At 43.5% G+C, this 21,866-nt stretch overlaps 1 protein-coding gene across 4 annotated transcripts in view; it reads left to right on the plus strand.

Moving 5' to 3' along the window:
* Positions 1–21,866, plus strand: part of LOC148031634 (DNA polymerase delta catalytic subunit-like) — a 261,645-nt gene that overhangs the window by 95,800 nt on the left and 143,979 nt on the right. For all 4 annotated transcript variants that reach the window (XM_087685222.1, XM_087685221.1, XM_087685223.1 and 1 more), the window contains 4 exons: positions 14,569–15,462; positions 18,313–18,489; positions 19,340–19,453; positions 21,464–21,580. In XM_087685222.1, coding sequence (XP_087541348.1) covers positions 14,569–15,462; positions 18,313–18,489; positions 19,340–19,453; positions 21,464–21,580 — 1,302 coding nt within the window. The remainder of the gene's footprint in view (positions 1–14,568; positions 15,463–18,312; positions 18,490–19,339; positions 19,454–21,463; positions 21,581–21,866) is intronic.

A 21,866-nucleotide genomic window follows, 5' to 3' on the forward strand; every position in this document is an offset into this window, starting at 1 on the left:
TATTTGGGCCGCACAAAAACCCAATCAAAAGGGCTTAGCGAGAAACCAACCACTGCTCGCCAAACCGCTGACAAGAGTGACCAGATTTTCTTAGCGAGAGGGCAAGAAAGAAATCGATGACGGGCTGATTTCACACTGGTGGTGTAAAAGAAGCAATTGCCGTTGGAGATTCGACGCTTGGAAAGGGCTGAAGCAAGAGGAAGACCACCAATCATCACCCTCCAAAGAAAAACCTTGCATTTGAAAGGTGTCTTGTTCAACCAGCCCTCCGTCACTGTTACCTTCCACCATGTCTGAGATTTATGCAATCCCCATACAGTATTAGCTTTGGTAACCAGCCATTGATGATCTTTAATTAGAAGATGATACACTTGGTTAGCTGAAGCCTTTTCCAAATTCAGCCGGCCTACAAGGTCCCAGTCTTGCCAGGGACGATCCGAAGCAAGGGTAGGAAAGGGTTGTCTGCTCTGGAGCACCATCAAAAGCTGTCCCCATAAATCACGGTATCTACGAGGGATCCTGAAAAGCCTCCTGGCTGTACGAAACGATATCAACACATTGTGATTGGCAAGGGTAGCATTTGCAAACTGAAGTCAAGCCCAAACGTGCCATATGGTTAAATTTTGGTCTGAGCTCATGTTTGCCTTCCCAAGAAAGTAATCACGAGGCTGCCAACAATTCGAGTTGAAAAGAGTTAGTAGCTAAGCAGTCCTCCGCCGGATGCCACTGAGCCTTCTGGAGAACCAATTTCCAGGAACATACCAAATGAGCAAGCAGGGATGAAGAAGGACTAGAAAACCGAGAGCCTGCATTAAGAACATGCCACCAGGAGCTCCGAATTTGGGTATTACCATGCACAAGCCCGTGATTCTCAAGAAAATAACGGGCTATAAAGACCCACGGGTGATGATTCAAGGACATGGCACGAAAGAGAAACCAACGGAGTACGAGCATATGAGTTTGGCCATCCAAAATATCCCCACCACCCATGCGTTTGGGGGTACATGCATGCGACCAAGAAATCCATGAAATGCTTGTATGCAAGGAGTCCTTCTTTCATAACATGAAACGAATGTACTGAGTAAAAGCATTCAATGTAGTAGTAGTCCAAGGCAGCAATGGCAAGAAATATGTGAGCATTGGCAACATAATTGTCTGAGCCACTTTGAGGCGAACATGGAAGGGCCAAGCCGTGACTTCCAATACAGAAACTTAGCTACCAGTTTCTGTGAAATCCACTCTAGTAGTTGCTTTGGCCGAACATCAACACCTAAAGATACCTAAGATGCCTGGCAATGGAACCACGGGGAACAACCATTCCTTGCCAGTCTAATGACTGCAAATCAGACTCCGTGCAACTGAGAATGGCTGATTTCAAAGCATTGATATGAAGACTAGAAGCATGACCAAAAAGAGTCCAAACATCTAATGCTTTGCGAAGATTATCCTTGTCCGCACGCAAAATCATAAAGCTGTCATCAGCCAAAGATTGACTAATGAAGTGCTGTCCAAAAGGAAGAGACAATCCAGCCAACTGAGTAGAAGATTCCATATGAGATAACATCGAAAGAACCGGATGAGTCGCAAGGGCAAAAAAGAGCGGACACAAAGGGCAACTTTGTCTCACAGAGCGTGCAAGGACAAATGGCTCGGTAACATCACCATTCAGCATAACTCGCGAAGAAGCCGCAGCACTAATGGTGTAGATCAAATGAGACATCCGAGTACCAAAGCCCATAGTAGACATAAGTTTTGCAATGAAAGACCAGTCCAAATAATCAAAAGCCTTTTCCAGGTCCAATTGAATCAATACCACCTCCTGATTAGAGTGCCTTGCATAGTTAATAGCCATTTGCACATTCAAGACATTATGCAGAATGTTTCGGCCCTTAATGAAACCATATTGAAGAGGATGCACAATGGCAGGAAGATGCTTATGGAGCCGATTCGCTATCACTTTGGAAATGATTTTATACATCGAACCCATCAAAGAAATTGGTTGCCAATGGTTCAATATAGACGGCGAAGGAACTTTTGGAAGCAGTTTGATAAGACGTTCTTTCCACAAGGAAGGCATGAATCCCGTTTCCCAAATCTGCTAAAACATAGCCGTCAATGGTTTCACCAATTGGGTAGCACAAACCTCCAAGAATTCATTGGTGAGACCATCCCAACCGGGACTTTTATCCTTGGGCAAGTGTAACAGAACATCCATAACCTCCGCCAGTTTGATAAGACGTTCTTTCCACGAGGAAGGCATGAATCCCGTTTCCCAAATCTGCTAAAACATAGCCGTCAATGGTTTCACCAATTGGGTAGCACAAACCTCCAAGAATTCATTGGTGAGACCATCCCAACCGGGACTTTTATCCTTGGGCAAGTGTAACAGAACATCCATAACCTCCGCCTCACTAATATCTGTCTCCAAAGTAGTTTGCATATCATGTGGAACCTAATTGCGGACCAAATCATAGAAAACTGAGCGGGCATGAGTAATTTGGTCAGAAGGTGAAGGAGTAGAACCAAGAAGGTCTAGAAAATAATTCCTATACATATTCATAATAGTCTGAGGATCAATGACCATTTGACCTTCTGCATCCTGGAGTCTAGTCATATTCTCCCGAGTAGGAGATGCATGGAGAGCTTGAAAGAACTTATGAGTGTGACAAGCATTGTCTTGCAAATTCTCAGTTGAATTTTGCAATTTGGCTTGCTGATAAGATTTCAATTGGAACTCTTTAATAAGATCAGCCAAACGCATAGCCAATGGCAGCAGAAATACATCATTTGGAGTCTCCACCAGTAAAGAACGAACCAAAGCCAGTAATTCCTCCGCTGCTTGTCGATGCTGCCGACAAAGATAGGTATGATGGATTCCATACTGCCGAACAACCCGCTGCACATTAGAGAGCAATATTTCAAAAGAAGCATTGCCCTCAGAGGAGAAGTCCAATAAAAATCTATCAATCAATTGCTGCATATAACCCTGAAAGATTGAATGCTTCAAATAAGATGAGTTGAAACGCAAAGGGAGTCTATCGAGAAATTGCTTAAAAGGTACAATGGGTTGTGCAAGCATCTCAAGCTGAAGAGGAAAATGGTCCGATAAGGCACATTGTTGCAACACTTTCATTTCCAGCATCTCAGGAAGAAAAGCATCATCCTGTATGATGTACATGCAGTCCAACCGCGACCATGTAGTTGTATACTGTGCAGAATGAAAAGTAAACCCTGTAAAAGAAGGGTGTAGCCATGACCAGAGATGTTGCTTAAGTATGGTAAGGGTAAACGCATTTCATACACGGCTTTCCGGAGCGTCCATCACCGAATGCTCTGATGTGGACTGTGAAGAATCAATACATATTAAAATCCCCCATCAAAAAATCGTGTCTGCCAAGTGACAAGGAGGTCTGCAAAGTATTCCAAAGATCCAGGCGGGATAAAGTGTCATTTGGAGCATAGAGCCCAAGTAGCCATAAGATCTCTCCTTCAAATAAAACTTCAATCACCATAAAACGACCATGTACATCATTTTTGATAAGAACAGACTAATATTTCTCATGTACAATCATAAGCACACCAGAATAATGCATGGCATGTGTCCTTGCATAAAATAAGAGAAACCCATGGCAATCCACAACTTTTCCTGCTTCGCCGTGACTCTTATGCTCAACAGCACACAAGACATCCCACTGATTCTCATGCAATAAACTCCACATGGCATACTGCTTATTGCGAGAACAAATGCCTCGCACGTTCCACGTGCCTATCTTCATGTGTATTCAAAAAAGAAAATCAGGAACGAGGCAAAGCTTGCCTCGATTTAACCTTTTCTGCTAGAATGTCAAGGACTCCCTCATCCAAAAAATCAGCTAACACGACAAAAGAGTTCTGACGGCCAGATTTAGAGGTAGACGGTATATCCACTATCTTGGGGATGGAACGGGGATAATGACGATCCCATGGGGTAATCACGTTACCTCTAGCATCAAAAGCCAACTTAGCAGGTGGGCCCTTGGGACCGTCCGTATATACTTTTCTAGTGGGCTGATTGCGAGGAGCAGAAGAAACCATAGCATGGGTAGTGTGGTCTGAAGACAACATGTCTTTTCGGCGCATATAAGTATGCAAGGAATCTTGTGAAACATTAGGCACAGTATCCGCCATGCCAGCATCAAACCTTTTACCTTTTTTGGCATATACATCTACCCAGTCATTATCACAGGAATCCAAACCCGAAACCTGTTGTTTATCTTTATCCAAAACTTTAAGTGGCTCGGTTGCATCCTGCGATGGAGCATCAAGCACCATATCTTCCAAGGGAGGCAAAACATGCTCAGCATCTGAAGTCGGTTGCTTGGCTGGACATTCGGTCATAAAATGCCCCAATTTTCCACACGAAAAACAATGCCCCGCAAAGTTACCCCGTTTCAAACGAAAGTGCAAAGGATGCATGCCAGAGCAATTAAGACGTAACCGAGCAAGCCTTTTCCGAGCAGTGTCCCATAAGATACACAAACGGTTACGATTCATGGCCCTTAGGCTCGGGGGAACCAAAACTGTGCCCACAATGGCCATGGCATCCTTTAATGGTGGCCAATAGATAGTCGGACAGTTTTCCACTTCAATCCACACCGGGCATTCGCGTTGAAGCAAGCGCTGAAAATCTGCCATTGGGCGCCATGGCACAACATGGACCAAACGGCGATCAAAGAACAATGGCAGTTTAGTCAGCAGATCAGCACGATGCTTCTCGGATTTCAACAGCACCTCATAAAAGCCTCGGGGCCTAACAAAAATCTCTTCAACACACTCCCCTTGTAGTAGACTTTGTAGCCATTGGCAAATATGGGAAAGCACTGGGATCCTACCAGTGAAGAAGAGTATAACAACACGTTCATAAAACAGTGAGAATGAGTGCAAGACATTTTTCAGGTCCACAATGGCTTCCAGAACATCTTCAGATTCAGAGTTAGAGAACACTTCATGATTATGTTAAACATAATCACCAAGCAAGGTGTTGGCAAACTCCAAAAAATGTTGGGTATCTCACACGCCTTACTTACGCCTACGCTCATATGGGAGTGTGCGGGTGATCACTAGGACACTGGGGCACTTTTTACTCTCGGTAGGAGAGGTTTTTTCCCCCAGATTATGTGTACTATTTTGTATGTGCTTGTGGTGCACACTTACGGGCACTTACTGTGTTCGGGTGTGAACAGCCCCTTATAACCCTAAGGTATAAGGGTTATCATTTGTACTTTCAGCTAACACTCTATTCAGTACTATTGCATTGGGTATCGTGCTCAACTCTGTCTCTCACTCTCACACTGTCTACTGCACTTCAGCTGCACCTCGATCCTCTCCTATCTGACATTTGGTATCAGAGCTGGTCAGCAGCTCTGCACAACTCCCGAGGATTTTGCACAGCTCCCGAGGACTCAGCCGCCGTCGCTAGTCAGCTCAGGTTTGGGCCTGCATCTGTCTGCCCTGTGCAGACTCGTCAGTCAGCCCATCTCCTTCCTGTAGCAGCGCCGCCAGGAGCCCCGCCAGATTGGCGCCTCTGTGCCCTAGCGCCAGCTCGTCAGACAGCGCCACCAGCTGCCTGCGCCGCCTGGACCTGGAGCTGAAGCCGCCTTGTCTGTCACGAGCCCTGCTCCTGCGTGTGCCAGTTCGTGACCAGCGCCGCCCTGTCTGCGAGAAGCTCCACCTGACGCGCCTCCTGTACTTGCAGACGCCGTCGCCACCTAATGCGCCACCTGACGCCGCCTCCTGACGCCGCCCTGTCACGTCCTTGCCAGCTGACGCCCTGTCCCGCCATCTGACGCCCTGTCCCGCCACTGGTACCCTGTCCCGCCACCTGTCTCCTGACACGCCACCAGTGCCTTGACGTGCCGCCTGTGTCCTGACACGCCATCCTGTACCTGTGCGTCAGTCCGACTGTACCCAGCAGTCATTACCTCGGGAATCGTGCCCGTCGTCAACACGCAGAGGTAACATTCTGCACTTTTCTTTTACACAGGAGTTCGTGCAACAGGTTCAGGTTCAGCATTGGGAAACGTGCTGAACAGCAGGTTCAGTTTTCAGCATTGGGAAACGTGCTGTGTCAGTCTGTGACACATTGAATGCACATTTTGGGGCTTTTGTAACAGACATTTGTGACAGAAATTTTGGGCAGAAAATTTTGGGGCTTTTGATGTTTTAGTGCTGCTGAGCACTAATTGCACCTTGGGAAGGGTGCATCAGTGACAGTTTTTTTTGACAGAGTACCCTTTGCACATTAATTGCAGACTTGTGTTTGCTGCAATTTCTGGAAATTTGCAGATTTCCAGCCCGTACTGCATTGACATTGCTCTATTGCCTTTTGGGAAATAATGGCAAATCAGGGAGGAGATGTATTCACCTATGTGTCCAAGGAAGACCGATTGGATGGGAACAATTATTCCCTTTGGTCTTTCATGATGAAGAATGTATTAGTGGCCAAAAATTTGTGGGATTATGTCAGTGGAGAGGAAGCACGACCGGGAGTTGTGGCTCCCGCTACTCCTCCTCCAGGAGGACGTGCAAGAGGGCAACCTCAGCCCCCTCCACCTTAGCCCGCTCAGCCACTTCCCCCAAGAACTGCAGCTCAGAAAGCTTGGGATACACGGGATGCACAGGCTATGTCGCTGATTGCATTGGCAGTTCAGCGTTCTATCATTCCTCATATTCGTTCAGCAGCTTCTTCACAAGAAGCTTGGTTGACATTGGAGCAGATGTTTGCAGGAAAGAATGAGACTCGCATCTCTTTCTTGAAGAAAGAGCTAGAGACTCTAAAGATGAATGAGGGTGATTCTATGCAGGATCATCTCAACAAAATTCAGGACTTGCGGGAGCAACTCATGAATGTGGATGAGTACTACTCAGATGCGCAGCTGATTTCTACGACATTGAATTCACTGCCTCCCTCTTACTTGGCTTTTCATACTGCCTTGAACCTCACTATGAGGATTTCGAAAGAGCCCATCACTTTCATTCAGCTTGTCAGTTTGCTTCTAGAGGAGGAGCAAACTAGACGGAACAGTGGTGTGGATGGTATAGCCTCTGAGCAGGCTTTTATGTCAAGGCAGAAGGGTAAAAACAGCCAAGGGAAAAATGCTTCGCAGAGTTCTGGTAGTAGTAACACTTCACAGACAAGTCAGAAACAGGGGGGCACGCAAGCCAAGAAAGGAAAATGCCATTACTGCAAGAAGCCTGGCCACTATATCACTGAGTGCAGGAAGCGCATCGCCAAAGAGAAGAAGAAGGAGTCAGGGATGTCTGCTTCTGCAGCTCCTTCCACTGCTAGCGAGTCCGCGTCCTTTGTTGCAGCCAGGGACTATCGTTTTTACACTTGCAGTTATGATGTCTCTTGGGCTGATAGAGCATTTAGCTCTACAGAAGATGCTGACACTTGGTTCTTTGACAGTGGTGCTTCACGGCATATCACATCTCGTAGAGATTTGTTTGCTTCTCTTGGTGCACCTCCCGTTGGGAAGTCTGTTCAGTGTGCTAATAATGCATCATACCCTGTTCGTGGTATTGGGGAGATTCAGCTTACAGCCATTGATGGCTCTATTCTCCGCCTACAGGATGCTTTGTATGTGCCTGGCATTAAGAAGAATCTGCTTTCCATTTCTTCTATGGCACGTTGTGGTTTGCAGGTCACCTTTGATGATGACCGTTGCATGGTCCGTGACAAGGAACACATGACATTGGTCTTGACAGGTTCTCTGTGTCATGGGTTATATGAGTTGGATGCTCTTTCGGTAGATCAGTCTGCATATTTGACATCCACTCTTACTCCTGCCATGTTAGAGGCAGAGTTATGGCATGCTCGTTTGGGGCATGTAAACTATGGCAGCTTGATGCTATTACAGCGTACTCAGATGTTGGATGGATTACCTCTCTTGGAGAGACCTCCTGAGCATTTATGCGAGGGTTGCATTTTGGGGAAAATGCATCATTTCTCTTTTCCCCGTGATGTTGCTTTTAGAGCAACAGCCAGATTGTAGCTTGTGCATTCGGATGTTTGTGGGCCCATGCAGACACAGTCATTGGGTGGTTATTACTATTTTGTAACATTTATTGATGACTTTACACGTTTTTGCTGGGTCTACTGCTTGAAAAAGAAGTCAGAAGTGTATGATGCATTTTTGGCTTTCAGTGCACTTGTGGAAACTCAGTCTGGTTGCAAGATTAAGACTCTCCGTTCAGACCGAGGGGGGGAATACATGTCCTCTATGCTGAATTCTTATTTGCAGCAGAAGGGCATTATCCATCAGTACACTACTGCATATACTCCACAGCAGAATGGGGTAGCAGAGAGGAAAAATCGGTCACTCATGGAGATGGCCAGATGTATGCTGAAGGCAAAGAGTTTGCCTCATAGTTTTTGGATGGAAGCCGTCATGTGCACTTGCCACATTTTGAACAGATGCCCTACCAAGGCCTTGAAAACCGTCACACCTTTTGAGGCTTGGCACAGCCGCAAACCTTCTGTTGGCCACTTCCGTACTTTTGGGTGTCTTGCATATGCCCATATTCCACAGGTACTTCGAAAGAAGTTGGACAACAAGGCTGTAAAATGCATCTTTATGGGATATAGCAGCGAAAGCAAAGGCTACAGACTCTATGATCCCGTGACCAAGAAGGTTTTTGTCAGCAGGGATGTTGTATTTGATGAAAAATCAGAATTATCCTTGGCTGGTTTTGATACATATCAGGCTGCCCGTGATGTCTTTGAAGGGCTGCTGCCCATCACATTTGGTGATTCAGCTGGTACTTCAGCAAATGAACCTAATGTTCAGCCAGCTGCTCCTATGGAACATGCAGTAAATCAGCACATTGCTGAAACTGAAATTCAGCAGGAACTTGTACACAGTCAGGAAGCAAGACAGGTGCCTAGATGGTACACGCAGACTATGAGAGATAGTCATTTGGAAACACCCTTGGCTGGTCGTACTCGAAGGCAAACTCGACTGCATGATTCAGCACATTCCATGGAGTTTGTTATGGCAGCATGTACTCATGATAATGAGGAGCCTGAATGTTTTGAGGATGCACGACATAGTGTGCATTGGATGGCAGCCATGCAAGCTGAATTGGATTCTATTCATAAGAATCATACTTGGGATTTGGTGTCTTTGCCAGTTGGCAAGCGTGCCATTGGTACGAAATGGGTCTACAAATTGAAAAGGAATGCAGATGGATCCATAGATAAGTACAAGGCACGGCTGGTAGCTAAAGGCTACGCACAGAAAAAGGGCATTGACTATGAGGAGACCTTTGCTCCTACCTCCCGTATGACGACCATTCGGTCTATGATTGCCTTGGCTGCACATTTTGGTTGGAAAGTGCATCAGCTGGATATAAAGACTGCATTCTTACATGGGGAACTTCAGGAAGAAGTGTATGTACAGCAGCCCATTGGTTTTGCAGTTGAAGGCTCAGAAAATTTAGTATGCAAGCTGAAAAAAGCTCTATATGGTTTGAAACAAGCTCCACGAGCTTGGTACGCAAAGATAGATGCTTTCTTGCTTAGTCAGGGGTTTGTAAACAGCCCATCTGAGTCTACCCTTTATGTACATAAAGAGGGGGGATCCATGCTGATTTTGTGTCTATATGTAGATGACCTTTTGCTCACTGGAACACATGCTGATCAGATTTCAGCATTCAAAAATAATTTACAGCAAACTTTTGACATGTCTGACTTGGGTATTTTGCACTATTACTTGGGCATCCAGTTTGTACATGATGCTAGAGGCATTGGATTATGTCAATCAAGGTACATTGGGCAACTTCTTGAGAAGTTTGGCTTACAGGATTGCAAGCCAGTTTGTACACCCATGGAACCTGGGCTCAAACTGTCATTACATGATGACAGTGATTTGTTTGATATCCATACTTATGCTCCAGCAATGGGATGTCTCATCTATCTATGCCACACTCGGCCAGACATACAGTTTGCCGTTTCAGTTTTGAGCAGGTACATGCATCAGCCTCGTATGTCGCATTAGCAAGCTGTGAAGCGTGTGTTTCGTTACTTGCAGGGTACTAGAGCTCTTGGATTGCTTTATGCCAAGGGGGGACCACTGCAGTTACATGCTTACAGTGACTCTGATTGGGCTGGTGATTTTGATACTCGTCACTCCACTAGTGGCAATTGTTTCTTTCTTGGCTCGTCATGCATTTCTTGGCTTAGCAAGAAACAATCCACTGTTGCCACGTCGTCATGTGAAGCTGAGTACAAGGCAGCCTTCACTACTGCAGTTGAGTGCGTATGGCTTAGACGCTTACTTGCTGATTTGGATGTATCTGTTACGGAGCCTACTCCTTTATATACTGACAGTCAGAGTGCCATTGCAGTGGCACGGAACCCTGTGTTTCATGCTCGCACGAAACACATAGAGATTCACTACCACTTTGTCAGAGAGAGGCTACATGCAGGTGATATCAGCCTTGTCTACTGTCCTACCACCAGCAATGTGGCAGACATCTTCACCAAAGCTCTTCCACGAGACAAATTTGAAGCATTTCGCGATGCTTTGAATTTGACGCCCTTTGGTGGCGGATGATCCTTGTACACTTGATCACTCTTCACTCCAGGGGGGTCTGTTGGGTATCTCACACGCCTTACTTACGCCTACGCTCATATGGGAGTGTGCGGGTGATCACTAGGACACTGGGGCACTTTTTACTCTCGGTAGGAGAGGTTTTTTCCCCCAGATTATGTGTACTATTTTGTATGTGCTTGTGGTGCACACTTACGGGCACTTACTGTGTTCGGGTGTGAACAGCCCCTTATAACCCTAAGGTATAAGGGTTATCATTTGTACTTTCAGCTAACACTCTATTCAGTACTATTGCATTGGGTATCGTGCTCAACTCTGTCTCTCACTCTCACACTGTCTACTGCACTTCAGCTGCACCTCGATCCTCTCCTATCTGACAAAAAATGCTCCCAGTCAACATCCTGAGAATCCACAGAATCACTGCCAATGGTACATTCACTAATTCATGTACTCTCAGAAGGTACATTAGGCCAAGCTATCCTCTGGCCTAGTTTTATTAGCAATGTGTACTAATGCTTTGGGTTGGGTGGTGCAAAATGAGCTGTGAACAAAGATAAAATCAATAGGATTAAGCTACTTGATGATTCTCAAATGGTGCTGAATTTATTTATTGATGATACTAACATATTTTGAAAAATGATGGGACATCAATTAGAAACGTTTGGAACTGCTTGAATACCTTATGTATGGCTGTTGGCTCTAGGATAAATCATAACAAAACATGTATGAGGAGTCTAATCAAGCTTCCACCCCCTTTCTTGGTTGATCGATCAAGGCTACAAAATCACCACCACCACCACCACAACAACAACAGTTTTTGGTATGAATTCGTACGGTATGGTACGGTATGAACCGTATAGTACGAACTAGTTCGTACTACGTACGAGTGCAACTATGGTGTGAGTGTGTGTGTGTGTGTCTCTCTCTCTCTCAAAACCTCGCGCCATCGGTTTCTTTCTTGTCCAATGGCGAGGAAGGTTTGGTCATTGCTACCAGCTGTTTGGTCTAGAGTGGTTGGGCTATTGATGCTTCCAAAAGACTGGGTCTTTGGACATTCTAAGTTCGTGGATCCTATGCAAGCTTGAATGAAAGTACTCTTGCACTTTTTACGCTTCTGGAGTTGTTTGCACATATGGACAAAGAGGAATGCATTCATCTTTGATTCTTCCTAAGAAGTGCAGAGTTATATAGTCCGCTTGAGAGGCCTTCTTCATTAAGCTCAACAGATTGAGTTGGCGGATATTCTCCCTCGACAGGATTTGCTTCTTGGCACACTTCAATTTCTTCAACCTCCTTGCAGGACATCTAGTTCATTTGTACTTTTGATCATGCTATATCTTTGTCTTCTTGGTCATGCTGTACTTTTCAGATTATGTTTTGGTAATTAATAAAATTACCCTTTATGTGTGTGAGAGAGAGAGAGAGACTTGGACAACTCTAACTGTGCAATGGACAAATCAACGAAGCCGATTGAGACGTGCATCTCTGACTCGCGCGCGCTGCCTGAGTTCTCCCCTCAGACCAGCGTGGGGTCCGTTCTACCCTGCTGCTCGAGCCCTGCCCTTGCCTACCTGTGAACATCTGGTCGACCTGCAGTGCGAACTGACATGGGACCTTCCTGGCCTGTTCTGTCCTGCTCGAGCTCTGCCCTCGTTCACCTGTGAATAGCTGTCACTGGAACCGTCTTGCGAATTGGCAGTCCTGCCCTGCCACCCTGCTGTGCTATCTTGCCCCGATACTCTGCTCTGCACTGGCCATTGTTGCACCAATCTTCCTATGCCCATCTACCCTGGGAGCTCGCCTGTGTTCCTGTGACTGTTGACAGGCTTGAAGGTTGTCTTACTTGCGGATCCTGGTTGTGCATCTGACCTGCACAAGTGGTGATACAACATGGCTGGTCTGGATATGGCCTTTATTGACCAAACGGTGGCTGCTCTTGGTCCGGATTCTGAAACAGAGGAGCCAGAGGATATGGTTCCTTGCACAGAGGAGATGCCACTTGGTCTTGACTTCCAGCCTATGGGCAAATGCACCAAGCATAGTTCGGAAGATATAATGGATCATCAGGAACGTTCTTATGACCTTTGGTGGTTTGTTTGGTAACTGTTGGTCTCATAGGTCATTTTGGCCTCTTGTAGACGTTAATAAAGCATCTCATGTCATTTCATCTCTCTCTCTCTCGCCTCTCCCTCTCTCTCAACCTTCTCTCTCTCAAGCATACATGCCTCTTATTTGTATGATTAGTCATGTATGATGTATCCACTCCTATGTATGTACTTGTAAGTTGTAGCGCATGTTGCGCATGCGGCATATGCCATAGAGGTTTTGGCATGTTACCCTCAAGTATTCATCTTATATACTCCAATAGCATTGCTATTTAGACTTAAAACATCTGTTCTATCATCTATAGTTCAAAATAATGAAGTTAAATTTTTTTCGTACTAATATCGTACCGTACCTTATAAAATCTTAAGGTACCATTTAGTACCGTATTTTATCGTACCGTACCGTACCGTACCGTACTTTTCGTACCTGACAACTATACACACACACACACGCAGATCAAATCATCTGTAGGTCATAACTGATTGTAAGTGTTGGTCATGATTGACTAATTGTAGTTGGTTCTAGTTGGAACCAAATTGTGGCCATGATCCTCAGTTTAGTTGTTTGCTTTTAATGATTGCATGTGGAGAAATCACAATTTTACTTTTATGCTTGTAAAAGTTATGTTTTCTTACAAGGGCACCAACTTTCGGTTGTTGACCTTAAACACTGCATCCCGTTCCATGTAGAATTTTACGTCCTATAATGTTTTTCGAAACATTTTGGGTTTGGCTTGAAACACCATGTGGCATTGTTTTGGGATTACAAAACCTTTTAGTCCAAGGAATGCATTTCAAGAGATTTTGACTCCGTTTTGATGTTTCATGCATTCCTAAGTGCCATTTCAGGCTGCTCCACATAACTATGCAGCAAGCCAAACTCAAAACTCAAAACTCGAAAGATGATGCAATGTTGGACACCATGTCAAAATGAGGCAATGTGGAAGCAATGAGACAAGATCAATGAGCATTAAGACAACAAGTATGAAGGCAAAGAACACAAAATACACAATGAAATTCAGTATTGTGCAATATGACAAGACACAATGGGTCAGCATAGTGGAGAGGAGTGGTTGTAGCCTCCCATGTGTGCTAGGGATTACTCATGTTCAGGGTCTTCATAATGAGATACCAAAGTACAAGTGTAGCATTGTTGAGCCTAGGATCAGTATATATACAAGACGCAAATGAATGCCCCATGAGAAGAATCAGAAGGTGGTCCAATACATACGAGGTACCAACATAACCTCTAAGTGTGACTCTGCCCAGGTCCCAAGTGCTTACCTGTTCCAAGCCTGTGTGCTAGTCTTGTATGTTAGCCCAAACCCTAACTAGGATTTGCCATCCATACCACTAGATATCATGTGTGCATGTGCCATCATCATGTAACATAGTGAACAGAGGGTCGTGAACTATCTGACTACATGTAATAGCTGTGTCCAGTGCATGTGAAGTGGAAGGCTGATTAGGTGTCACCTTAGTACTAACTTTGGTTCTAGCTTGCACTTGTGTGAGGATTAGTTTATCTGATATTTTTAGTTATTTACATGCATATACATATGCACATATGCACACAGGCATGCACAGTTGCACCTGCAACATGTCCTGCTTGCTTTGTGCTAGTAATACTAAATGGGAAAATACTATCAGAAAGATATTAATTTATTTCTTGCACTAATATACAAACTACTAGACAATATCCTGCTTGCTTTGTGCTAGTAATACTGTAATGGTTGGGTAGATACTATGAGAAAGTGTTAATTAATTTCTTGCACTAATATACATACTACTAGACAATGTCCTTAGCCGAAGCTGTAAAAGAAACTTCAATGTAGTATGCTATCCTTATTATTTGTATCTTATAACTGCAGCTGGGGATGCGGTTCTTTTGTGACACACACATTGCAGGGGGCTCCTGGCTGGAGGTGCAGAGTGCAAGCATCATTCATTATTCATTAAAGAAGTCACGCTGTCACGAGGAGTTTGTTGCAAGCTGGTGCAGTATTAAGGGGTTAACTCCAGATGCTACACAGTTCATGGAGTTTTCATGTGTGTCTGAACAAAATAAAATTGCAGCCCATTCTTTCGAGACAAGTGACAATGTAGAGGGAAATAAATTTATCATTCCATCAAGTAGTGCAATGAAAGAAGGCCACAGGGATCATACGTATTCTCAAGTTGAAGCAAGCACGGAGTCTGAATCACTAGCATTGAGTCCTCTTCGGGTCCTTGTTCTCAATGTTCTGGCTGGTCGGCTTGAAAATGTACAGGGATCTGTTCTCCGCTCTACTCAGAAAACATCTTCTACAAGACCAAAGAGGCAAAAATTGACCACAACCACAAGAGGAAAGAATGTGAACACTGAACTTAAAAGCCCAGAGCCCAGCTCAGATGACGCTGTATGTGATATAGAAAATATTAGCACATCTATTGTTGGAACCTTAACTGTGGGGAAATCCCTCCTGCCATCTCGGGACCCAGTGCTGGCGATTTCAATGATCTTGATACATCAAGAAAAGTTAAGGAAGATCGTTTTCATTCATGGGACGGCATCTTTAAAGTCTCCTTCAGGTGTTGAATTGCACTTAAGTGACACAGAGCCTGCGCTTCTGAAAGCATGGCAAGAGTTCTTTATCTCTGAAGCGGATCCAGATATTGTTTGTGTGTATCAATTAAAGGATAGTATACGCTACCTTTTGGAAAGGTTCCGTGTTTTAAAGTTGGGGTCACTTGATATTAGCCGTTTCAGAGGTCGTGCAACTGAGGTAAGGAGATATCTTGGTTATGCGAGATTGCAGTTCAGTCTTTCTAGCAATGTTAATAAAAGTTCTTCTAGCAGCATGCACATGTTAGATTTCTAATATTATTATCATATTATTAAAAAATCTACTAGCACATTGCTTCTTTTAAAAAAAAAAACATTTCTCTGTTTTCCTTTTATGAATGAGGCCCACAGGCACTTTTGGGTCTGTTTAAGAGTTTTCCATGTCACGAAGGTTTTCTCTGGTTCTTACAATCAAGAATGCAGATGAGATGGAGTCTGGTACAAATGCAAAATATGGTGATGTATTTGATTTGTGTTACTAGTTAAGTAGACTTTTCTAACATCCAATCACCTTCTCTGATCACAAAGCTTAGCACGTCAGGAACGAGAGGTATATGTAGTGCATGAGACTGATTGACCATTTAATGGATTTAGCCAGGATTTATAGTCTGTCCTTCAAAATCTCATTGTCTGATAGATAGTTTGTACCTTGCATCAATCCCTCTATTAGACTATCTGGCTGCCCATAGCCATGATCTTTTGGAAGGATAGAAGCATCCTTGTTGTGCAAGGCCTTCCTCTCCTTATGCTGGAGTGACATAGGGATCTAAGTAGCTGTGTCCAAATCCCTGGGTGTGCTACTAAAGCTCTGCTCTCCACAATTTTGTAAGAGACCTGGTCTGCTACCACGTAGTCGTACAAAAGCTCAAGACCATCTCTCATGCTGCACAATCTCTTGATCATCTCCAATATTGCCTTGGGGTCCATGCTCTCAAAGCAATGCATGGTAATTCTTTCTCTTGCATGCATTTACAACAAGCTATCTTGTTGCTGGACACTTGTCCACCTATACAAGCCATTTGAAGAGTCTTATCTACAGCCTTCTTTTGTAACCTCAAAAGAGATGGTAAGATGAACTGGAAAGGTGCTCTCTTGAGAGAACTGCTTGCTTCTCCCTTGGGTGGTATCCTCGACTGTCATCTCTCCAGTCCTCTAGAGTCCCTATCATGTTGCAACCTCCTCTCATGCACTATCTGAGTGCCTTGGGCCATCCAAGTTTCTTCTGTTGAGGCCCATTCAAAGCATAGAAGTAAACCAATCAAGTATACCCCAATCCTTACCTAGAGTGCTCCTCCTAGGCAAGAGATACCCCAGTGTTCCATCTATTGATATCCATTGCTTTATATGGATATGTTGAGTCTCTTCAATTGAGTGCCCAAAAGGGAAGTAAGTGTTGAGAAACCACTTCTTCAGTTGACATACTTCATTTAGGGTTTCACACTGACAGCCCCAAAAAGGGCTGGTGTCCACATTTTGGCCACTTTTTCAATGGGTGCCCACATGGTGGTGTGCCACCCTAGATAGCTTATGCCTATAAATAGATAGTCATTTCATTCATTTTTCTCTCTCTTTAGTCATTCTTGACCACATTCTTCGGTCACCATCATCGCTTCCCTACCAGCCCCTTCCACTGTTGTCACACCCCTTCCGGAGGACATTGCGTTTCATGGCTCATAGCTGCCTTCACCCTTCCTCTTCTGCTTTAGGCGCCCTGTTGCATCATCAGGCCTTGCGTTTTTCCATGTGGAGATCTTCTCCTTGCTTGGCGTCATCATCTCTAGCTTGGCATTAGCATCCTAGCCTTTGGTGATAGTCTACATCACTGAGCGTTAGTAATTTCATCACTCGTCTCTCACAAGGGCTACTTGGACTTGCATTTTTGCAGCCTAGTTTCTCCTCCATCACTTGCCGTCATTCATTTGTCAAAGGTTGTTAAGACCTGCGTTTTTGCAGCCCGGGTCATCCTCCATCATTTGGCATCATCATTATCTACCTGGCGTCAACGTTTGGGCTGCTCTCTGTGCGTTTGACAGCTTTGGCACTTTGGGATTTGTGTTTTGCTGCCTAGGTCACTCCCCAACATTAGAGGACTGCGGTTTACTCCCTCAACAACTTGTGATCATCTTTCACATCTCCGACAGTATCAGAGGACTGCGGTTTGCTCCCTCAATAGCTGTCCTTCACCTTCTAGTGATTACTTCGATAGCCCACTACTCCGAGGAGTGCGTTTCACTCCCTTCACTATGCAAATTTCCCATAGGTGCTGCTGCCTGATTCAGATAGGACAATGTAGTTATCTTGTGAGCTTCAGGTCCATTGTATTAGCTTTTCTTCTCATAGCATGATTCAATGCATCATCACCACGTTCTTCTTGTGTCTCTGAGTTTCTCTTCTCTCTTAATATTTGTTGTACACACTATGTGTTACTCCCCACAAACCCTACTATCTCTCTGCACCGTCTCTTATTTTGACATGGTATCGGAGCATGCTTGTTATTTTTGACAGTAAGAACTTGCTTTGTGGGGGTTTGCCAACTTGGAGCTTTGGCCTCCACTATTCTATTAGAGACCTGGTTTGCTGAAATAACAGATTGAGGCCATCTCTCATACATTTTGCAAACCCTTGACCCCGTTGTCTTTGATTTGTGGTCTTAGAGAAACCTCTAGTGAATCATCTCTTGCCTTCATCTAAAAGGAAGCTTGCTGCCTGGAAACAGTATCTAGATTACCACTCCTTAATGACTATTAGCTCAATACTTGCCGTGTCAAGAGGCTTCTCTGTCCAGGGAATATCATGATTTATACAGAATGAGGTGGGTCATTGTGAAGGCAACTTTACATGAGGGCTGATTTCTCTCACAGAAAGTGAGACATTTGTGAGAGTTTTTTTGTGGGACACTAAGATGTGATTAGTGCACATCTGAGGTATGGGTGTGATCTACTGCTCTGCTCTTGCGATTTCTTATGTTCTGATGAGTATATTTCCAATCAATAATTATTCTCTGACACAGGTGAAGTCAGTTGTTTCATACGGAAAAAATTGGGTCAAGCAGCAGCAACGCATGACTGCCACCTCTAATCAGGAAGTATTTCGTGCTTCAATTGAAGGAAGGGTTGTGATTGATATGCTACGGGTTGTGCTGATAGCTTACAATCTCTCTACCTTCACACTTGGTGAATGCTGTCAGGTAATGTCCATTACGTTCACAAATATGCACAAGAGAAGATAGCTATTGCACTTACTATTTGGTGACTGGAGGTTAAAAGATTTATTGGTCCAGGGAGAAGCACTGTTACTGTGACTGCAGAGTCACCTAAATTTTTTCTGTTCCTAATTGTTCAGTTTGTCACATTCTCCAGTGGTTAGTTTGCTTACAGTTAATTTTAACCAGTTTGGAAGGAAGGCCATCTGCTCCAGGGGGCCTGCTGTGCCTTACTGTTTAAGCATGAACCAATAAATTCTTTCAGAATAGGCAAGTATTATCAATAGAAATTTGCATTTGCATGTATTAAGGTCTGCCAATCTGAATTGAAAGTATACTGGTTTACTTCTCTTGATGGGCACAACATGTGACAATCAAAAGCATGCACTTTTGGCCAAGGATTTGTTTACATGGGTTATGGATTCATCCAATGCTTGCAGAATGAGGCCTATAGTTTGTTGCTTGGCTAGCTATCAGCTTGCAGATAGTGTCATGTCTCTAGTGACATACAAATGGCTGCAATGGTTGATGATGAGCTCCTCTGCATGTTGAAAAGTTGAAAGTATTGCCTCCACTAAACTAGTATCAGTGAAGGACCTTGGTTTGTTCAAAGCCTATAACAAGCCCAAAGCAGACTAAGGAGCCTTAGAATCTGGGAAGATTATTGTTGATATTTATCCAAATCGTAAGCTCTGAAGTAGTAATATATATGGTGAACATTACCTTATTGGGATGACTAGCAATACTTATTCAGCTGCAGCTGCTGATATTCTCTAATTTTTTTGTGTCTCAGATGTAGTCTTATGTGGGAAAGTGGGTGCCAATTTTCAAACAGGTGTTTCTTGGAAAAACAAAAGAATATCTTAACCCTACCACCCTTGCAGAGCTATGGCAGGGGCATCATGGTGGTGCTTCCCGACTTATCAACTATTCTCTACATGAAGCAGAGGTCCGTACTAATTTTATTGCTCATGCAAGTTAGTATATTTCGTTTCTGCTTTACTTTCAGTCTTTCAGGTATGTAGAAAGCTTACCAATTGCTTATCTGCACCTTGCAAGTCTCTCAGTTTTTTCTTGGCCAATATGGTGAATTAGAAAAGTGATGCCTGTTTCAATTTTCTGCAAGACATCTATGTAACAGGACCTGGTACAGTGTATTGAATGTTGGGGATCCACTGTGAAAGGTCAACATGTCTTCAACTATTACTGTGAGAGATTAACATGTATTCAACTGTTACTATCTGTTATTGATCAAAGCCAAATGGAAAAACACATGAAACTATATGGAAGTGTTTGATCATCTGAATGCCAATTGATAGATTTCTCTACATGAAAGTGTCCACAATGATTATTACATGGAACCCCAACGATGTCAGACCAGCCAAGTTAATAAATTAGAACGAGTCTTCATGCAACTTTGGCTCTCTTACAGAGATCTGGGATTACTGGTCATGTGGAAAAAAAATTTAATTGTGGATGGAAGTGATTGCAAGTGCCCACAAGTAATGGAGAGTCACACATGCAGAGATTAGCTCCATGATTAAATGGTGCAAAATACCAGATATCTTACACCAGCAAAATTTAACTCAACTTTGGCATTCTGACAGAGTTTTGAGATATTGGTGTGCATTGTGAAATGGAGGGAAAGGGATGCTGAGCTAGATGTGCATAACTAATGGAAAGGTTCAAGTTTTCAATACTAAATCAAGGCAGATACTGCAGTTATGACCTGGTCAGTTGGCCTAGCCCCATTTAAACCATTGGACTTGCTGCATTTTCCACTGGTTTGATGTACACAGGCTGGTCATTCACAGATTTGTGGGGACCATAGTAAACTGTTGTTAGCTCAAAGAAGGTAATGGTAGTAAGCATAGCTTATGGTGTCATCTGATGTGTAGGATGGAAGGAACTGCAATATGACTCTGGGTTTAATACGAAATAGGGTTAACTTGCAATACAGTGAACTTCCATGCACATCAAGAAGAGAGGCACGGTTAGTTAATTTCCATCCTTCAGTAGGGAAGGGTAATCCCTCAAGGTAAGGAACTGTTCTGGAAAGTGTTTTGGTTAATCACGTGGCAACATCACTTTCCAGGATTACAGGTTTGGCTTGTAAGCAACAATTTTCTGCAGTGAAGATTCAGAAGATAAGAAATGAAGGAAGTGTGTGGTAAAGAGCCAGTCTAATGCTACGGGAAATGAATTAGTTATCTGTCAGTAAGAATATTCTTTTTAAATATCAAGAGAAGCAGAAGAGAGCTTATTATTGTTTACAAATAATTCACACTGACATAAGGAGTTTTTGGAAGATTCAGAAGATAATAAAAGAAGGAAGTGTTCGGGAAAGAGCCAGTCTAATGCTACAGGAAATGAATTGGTTCTCTATCAGTAAGAATATTCTTTTTAAATAGCAAGAGAAGGAGAAGAGAGGTTATTATTCTTTACAAATAATGCACACTGACATAAGGAGTTTTTGGATGTGACATTCTTGTCATGTTGAATGACTTTATCAAAGGGGCTCAGTTTTACGTTGAGCTTACAAGGAAATTGCATGTTTCTACCATAAAATTCTGCATGACAATAGAGAAATATGCCAAAGCAAGTGGAAATGTATGACAATATTTGCTTTATGCATAGGTTGCTAGAAAGGCCACAAAAGCAGATTATAATTCAGCATATAGTTGAATGCACTCTATTCTGTGGTTAAAAAGTCAGTGTCTTTTTTTTGAATTGGTATTGCTCATAATGGTGCAGCTTTTTCCCTCTTTATCTTCACATAAACTCCTGCTTTTCTTTCTACCTTCTGCTAAACTTCCATTGTTTCCTTTTGCCAGTGTTTTATTTGATTCTGCTCAAGCAAAGGATCAAAACTTATGAAGTTCTCTAACAAGAAGCTTGGAATCTTTCTGAGCATGTGAGATAATATCGGTGGTTGATCTCAAGTTTCAAATTGATCCAGGTCATACTGGAACTTATGCAAAAGTTAGAGATCATCCACGAAATTATTGAAATGGCTCGTGTCACTGGATTGTCTATCTCTGACTCATTGTATAAAGCACAAATGGTACGAGTCCAAGTAAGTGAATGTGCACCTCGCTTAAAAAGATTGGTTATCCATGGTCCTTGATTGTCACAAGATTTTGAGAATTGAAATGAGATTGAACAAGTTGTGGATTCTCATTGGAATACTTCAAAGTTCAAAACATGATGCAACATGTCTCAAAACTGCTGATGTTTTAGATTGTTATCAAAGTGTTGGATACTAAATTCAAGAATGATTAATTTTTCCCAAAGAAAAAGAATTCATACTAACACCTCAGGGTAAGCCCCAGAGGTGAAATACAAATTCCTATTAATAACAC

This window comes from Lygodium microphyllum, chromosome 9 (genome assembly GCF_053477565.2).
Source record: "Lygodium microphyllum isolate KBCC chromosome 9, Lygodium_microphyllum_v1.1.10, whole genome shotgun sequence".
NCBI classification, from domain to species: domain Eukaryota; kingdom Viridiplantae; phylum Streptophyta; class Polypodiopsida; order Schizaeales; family Lygodiaceae; genus Lygodium; species Lygodium microphyllum.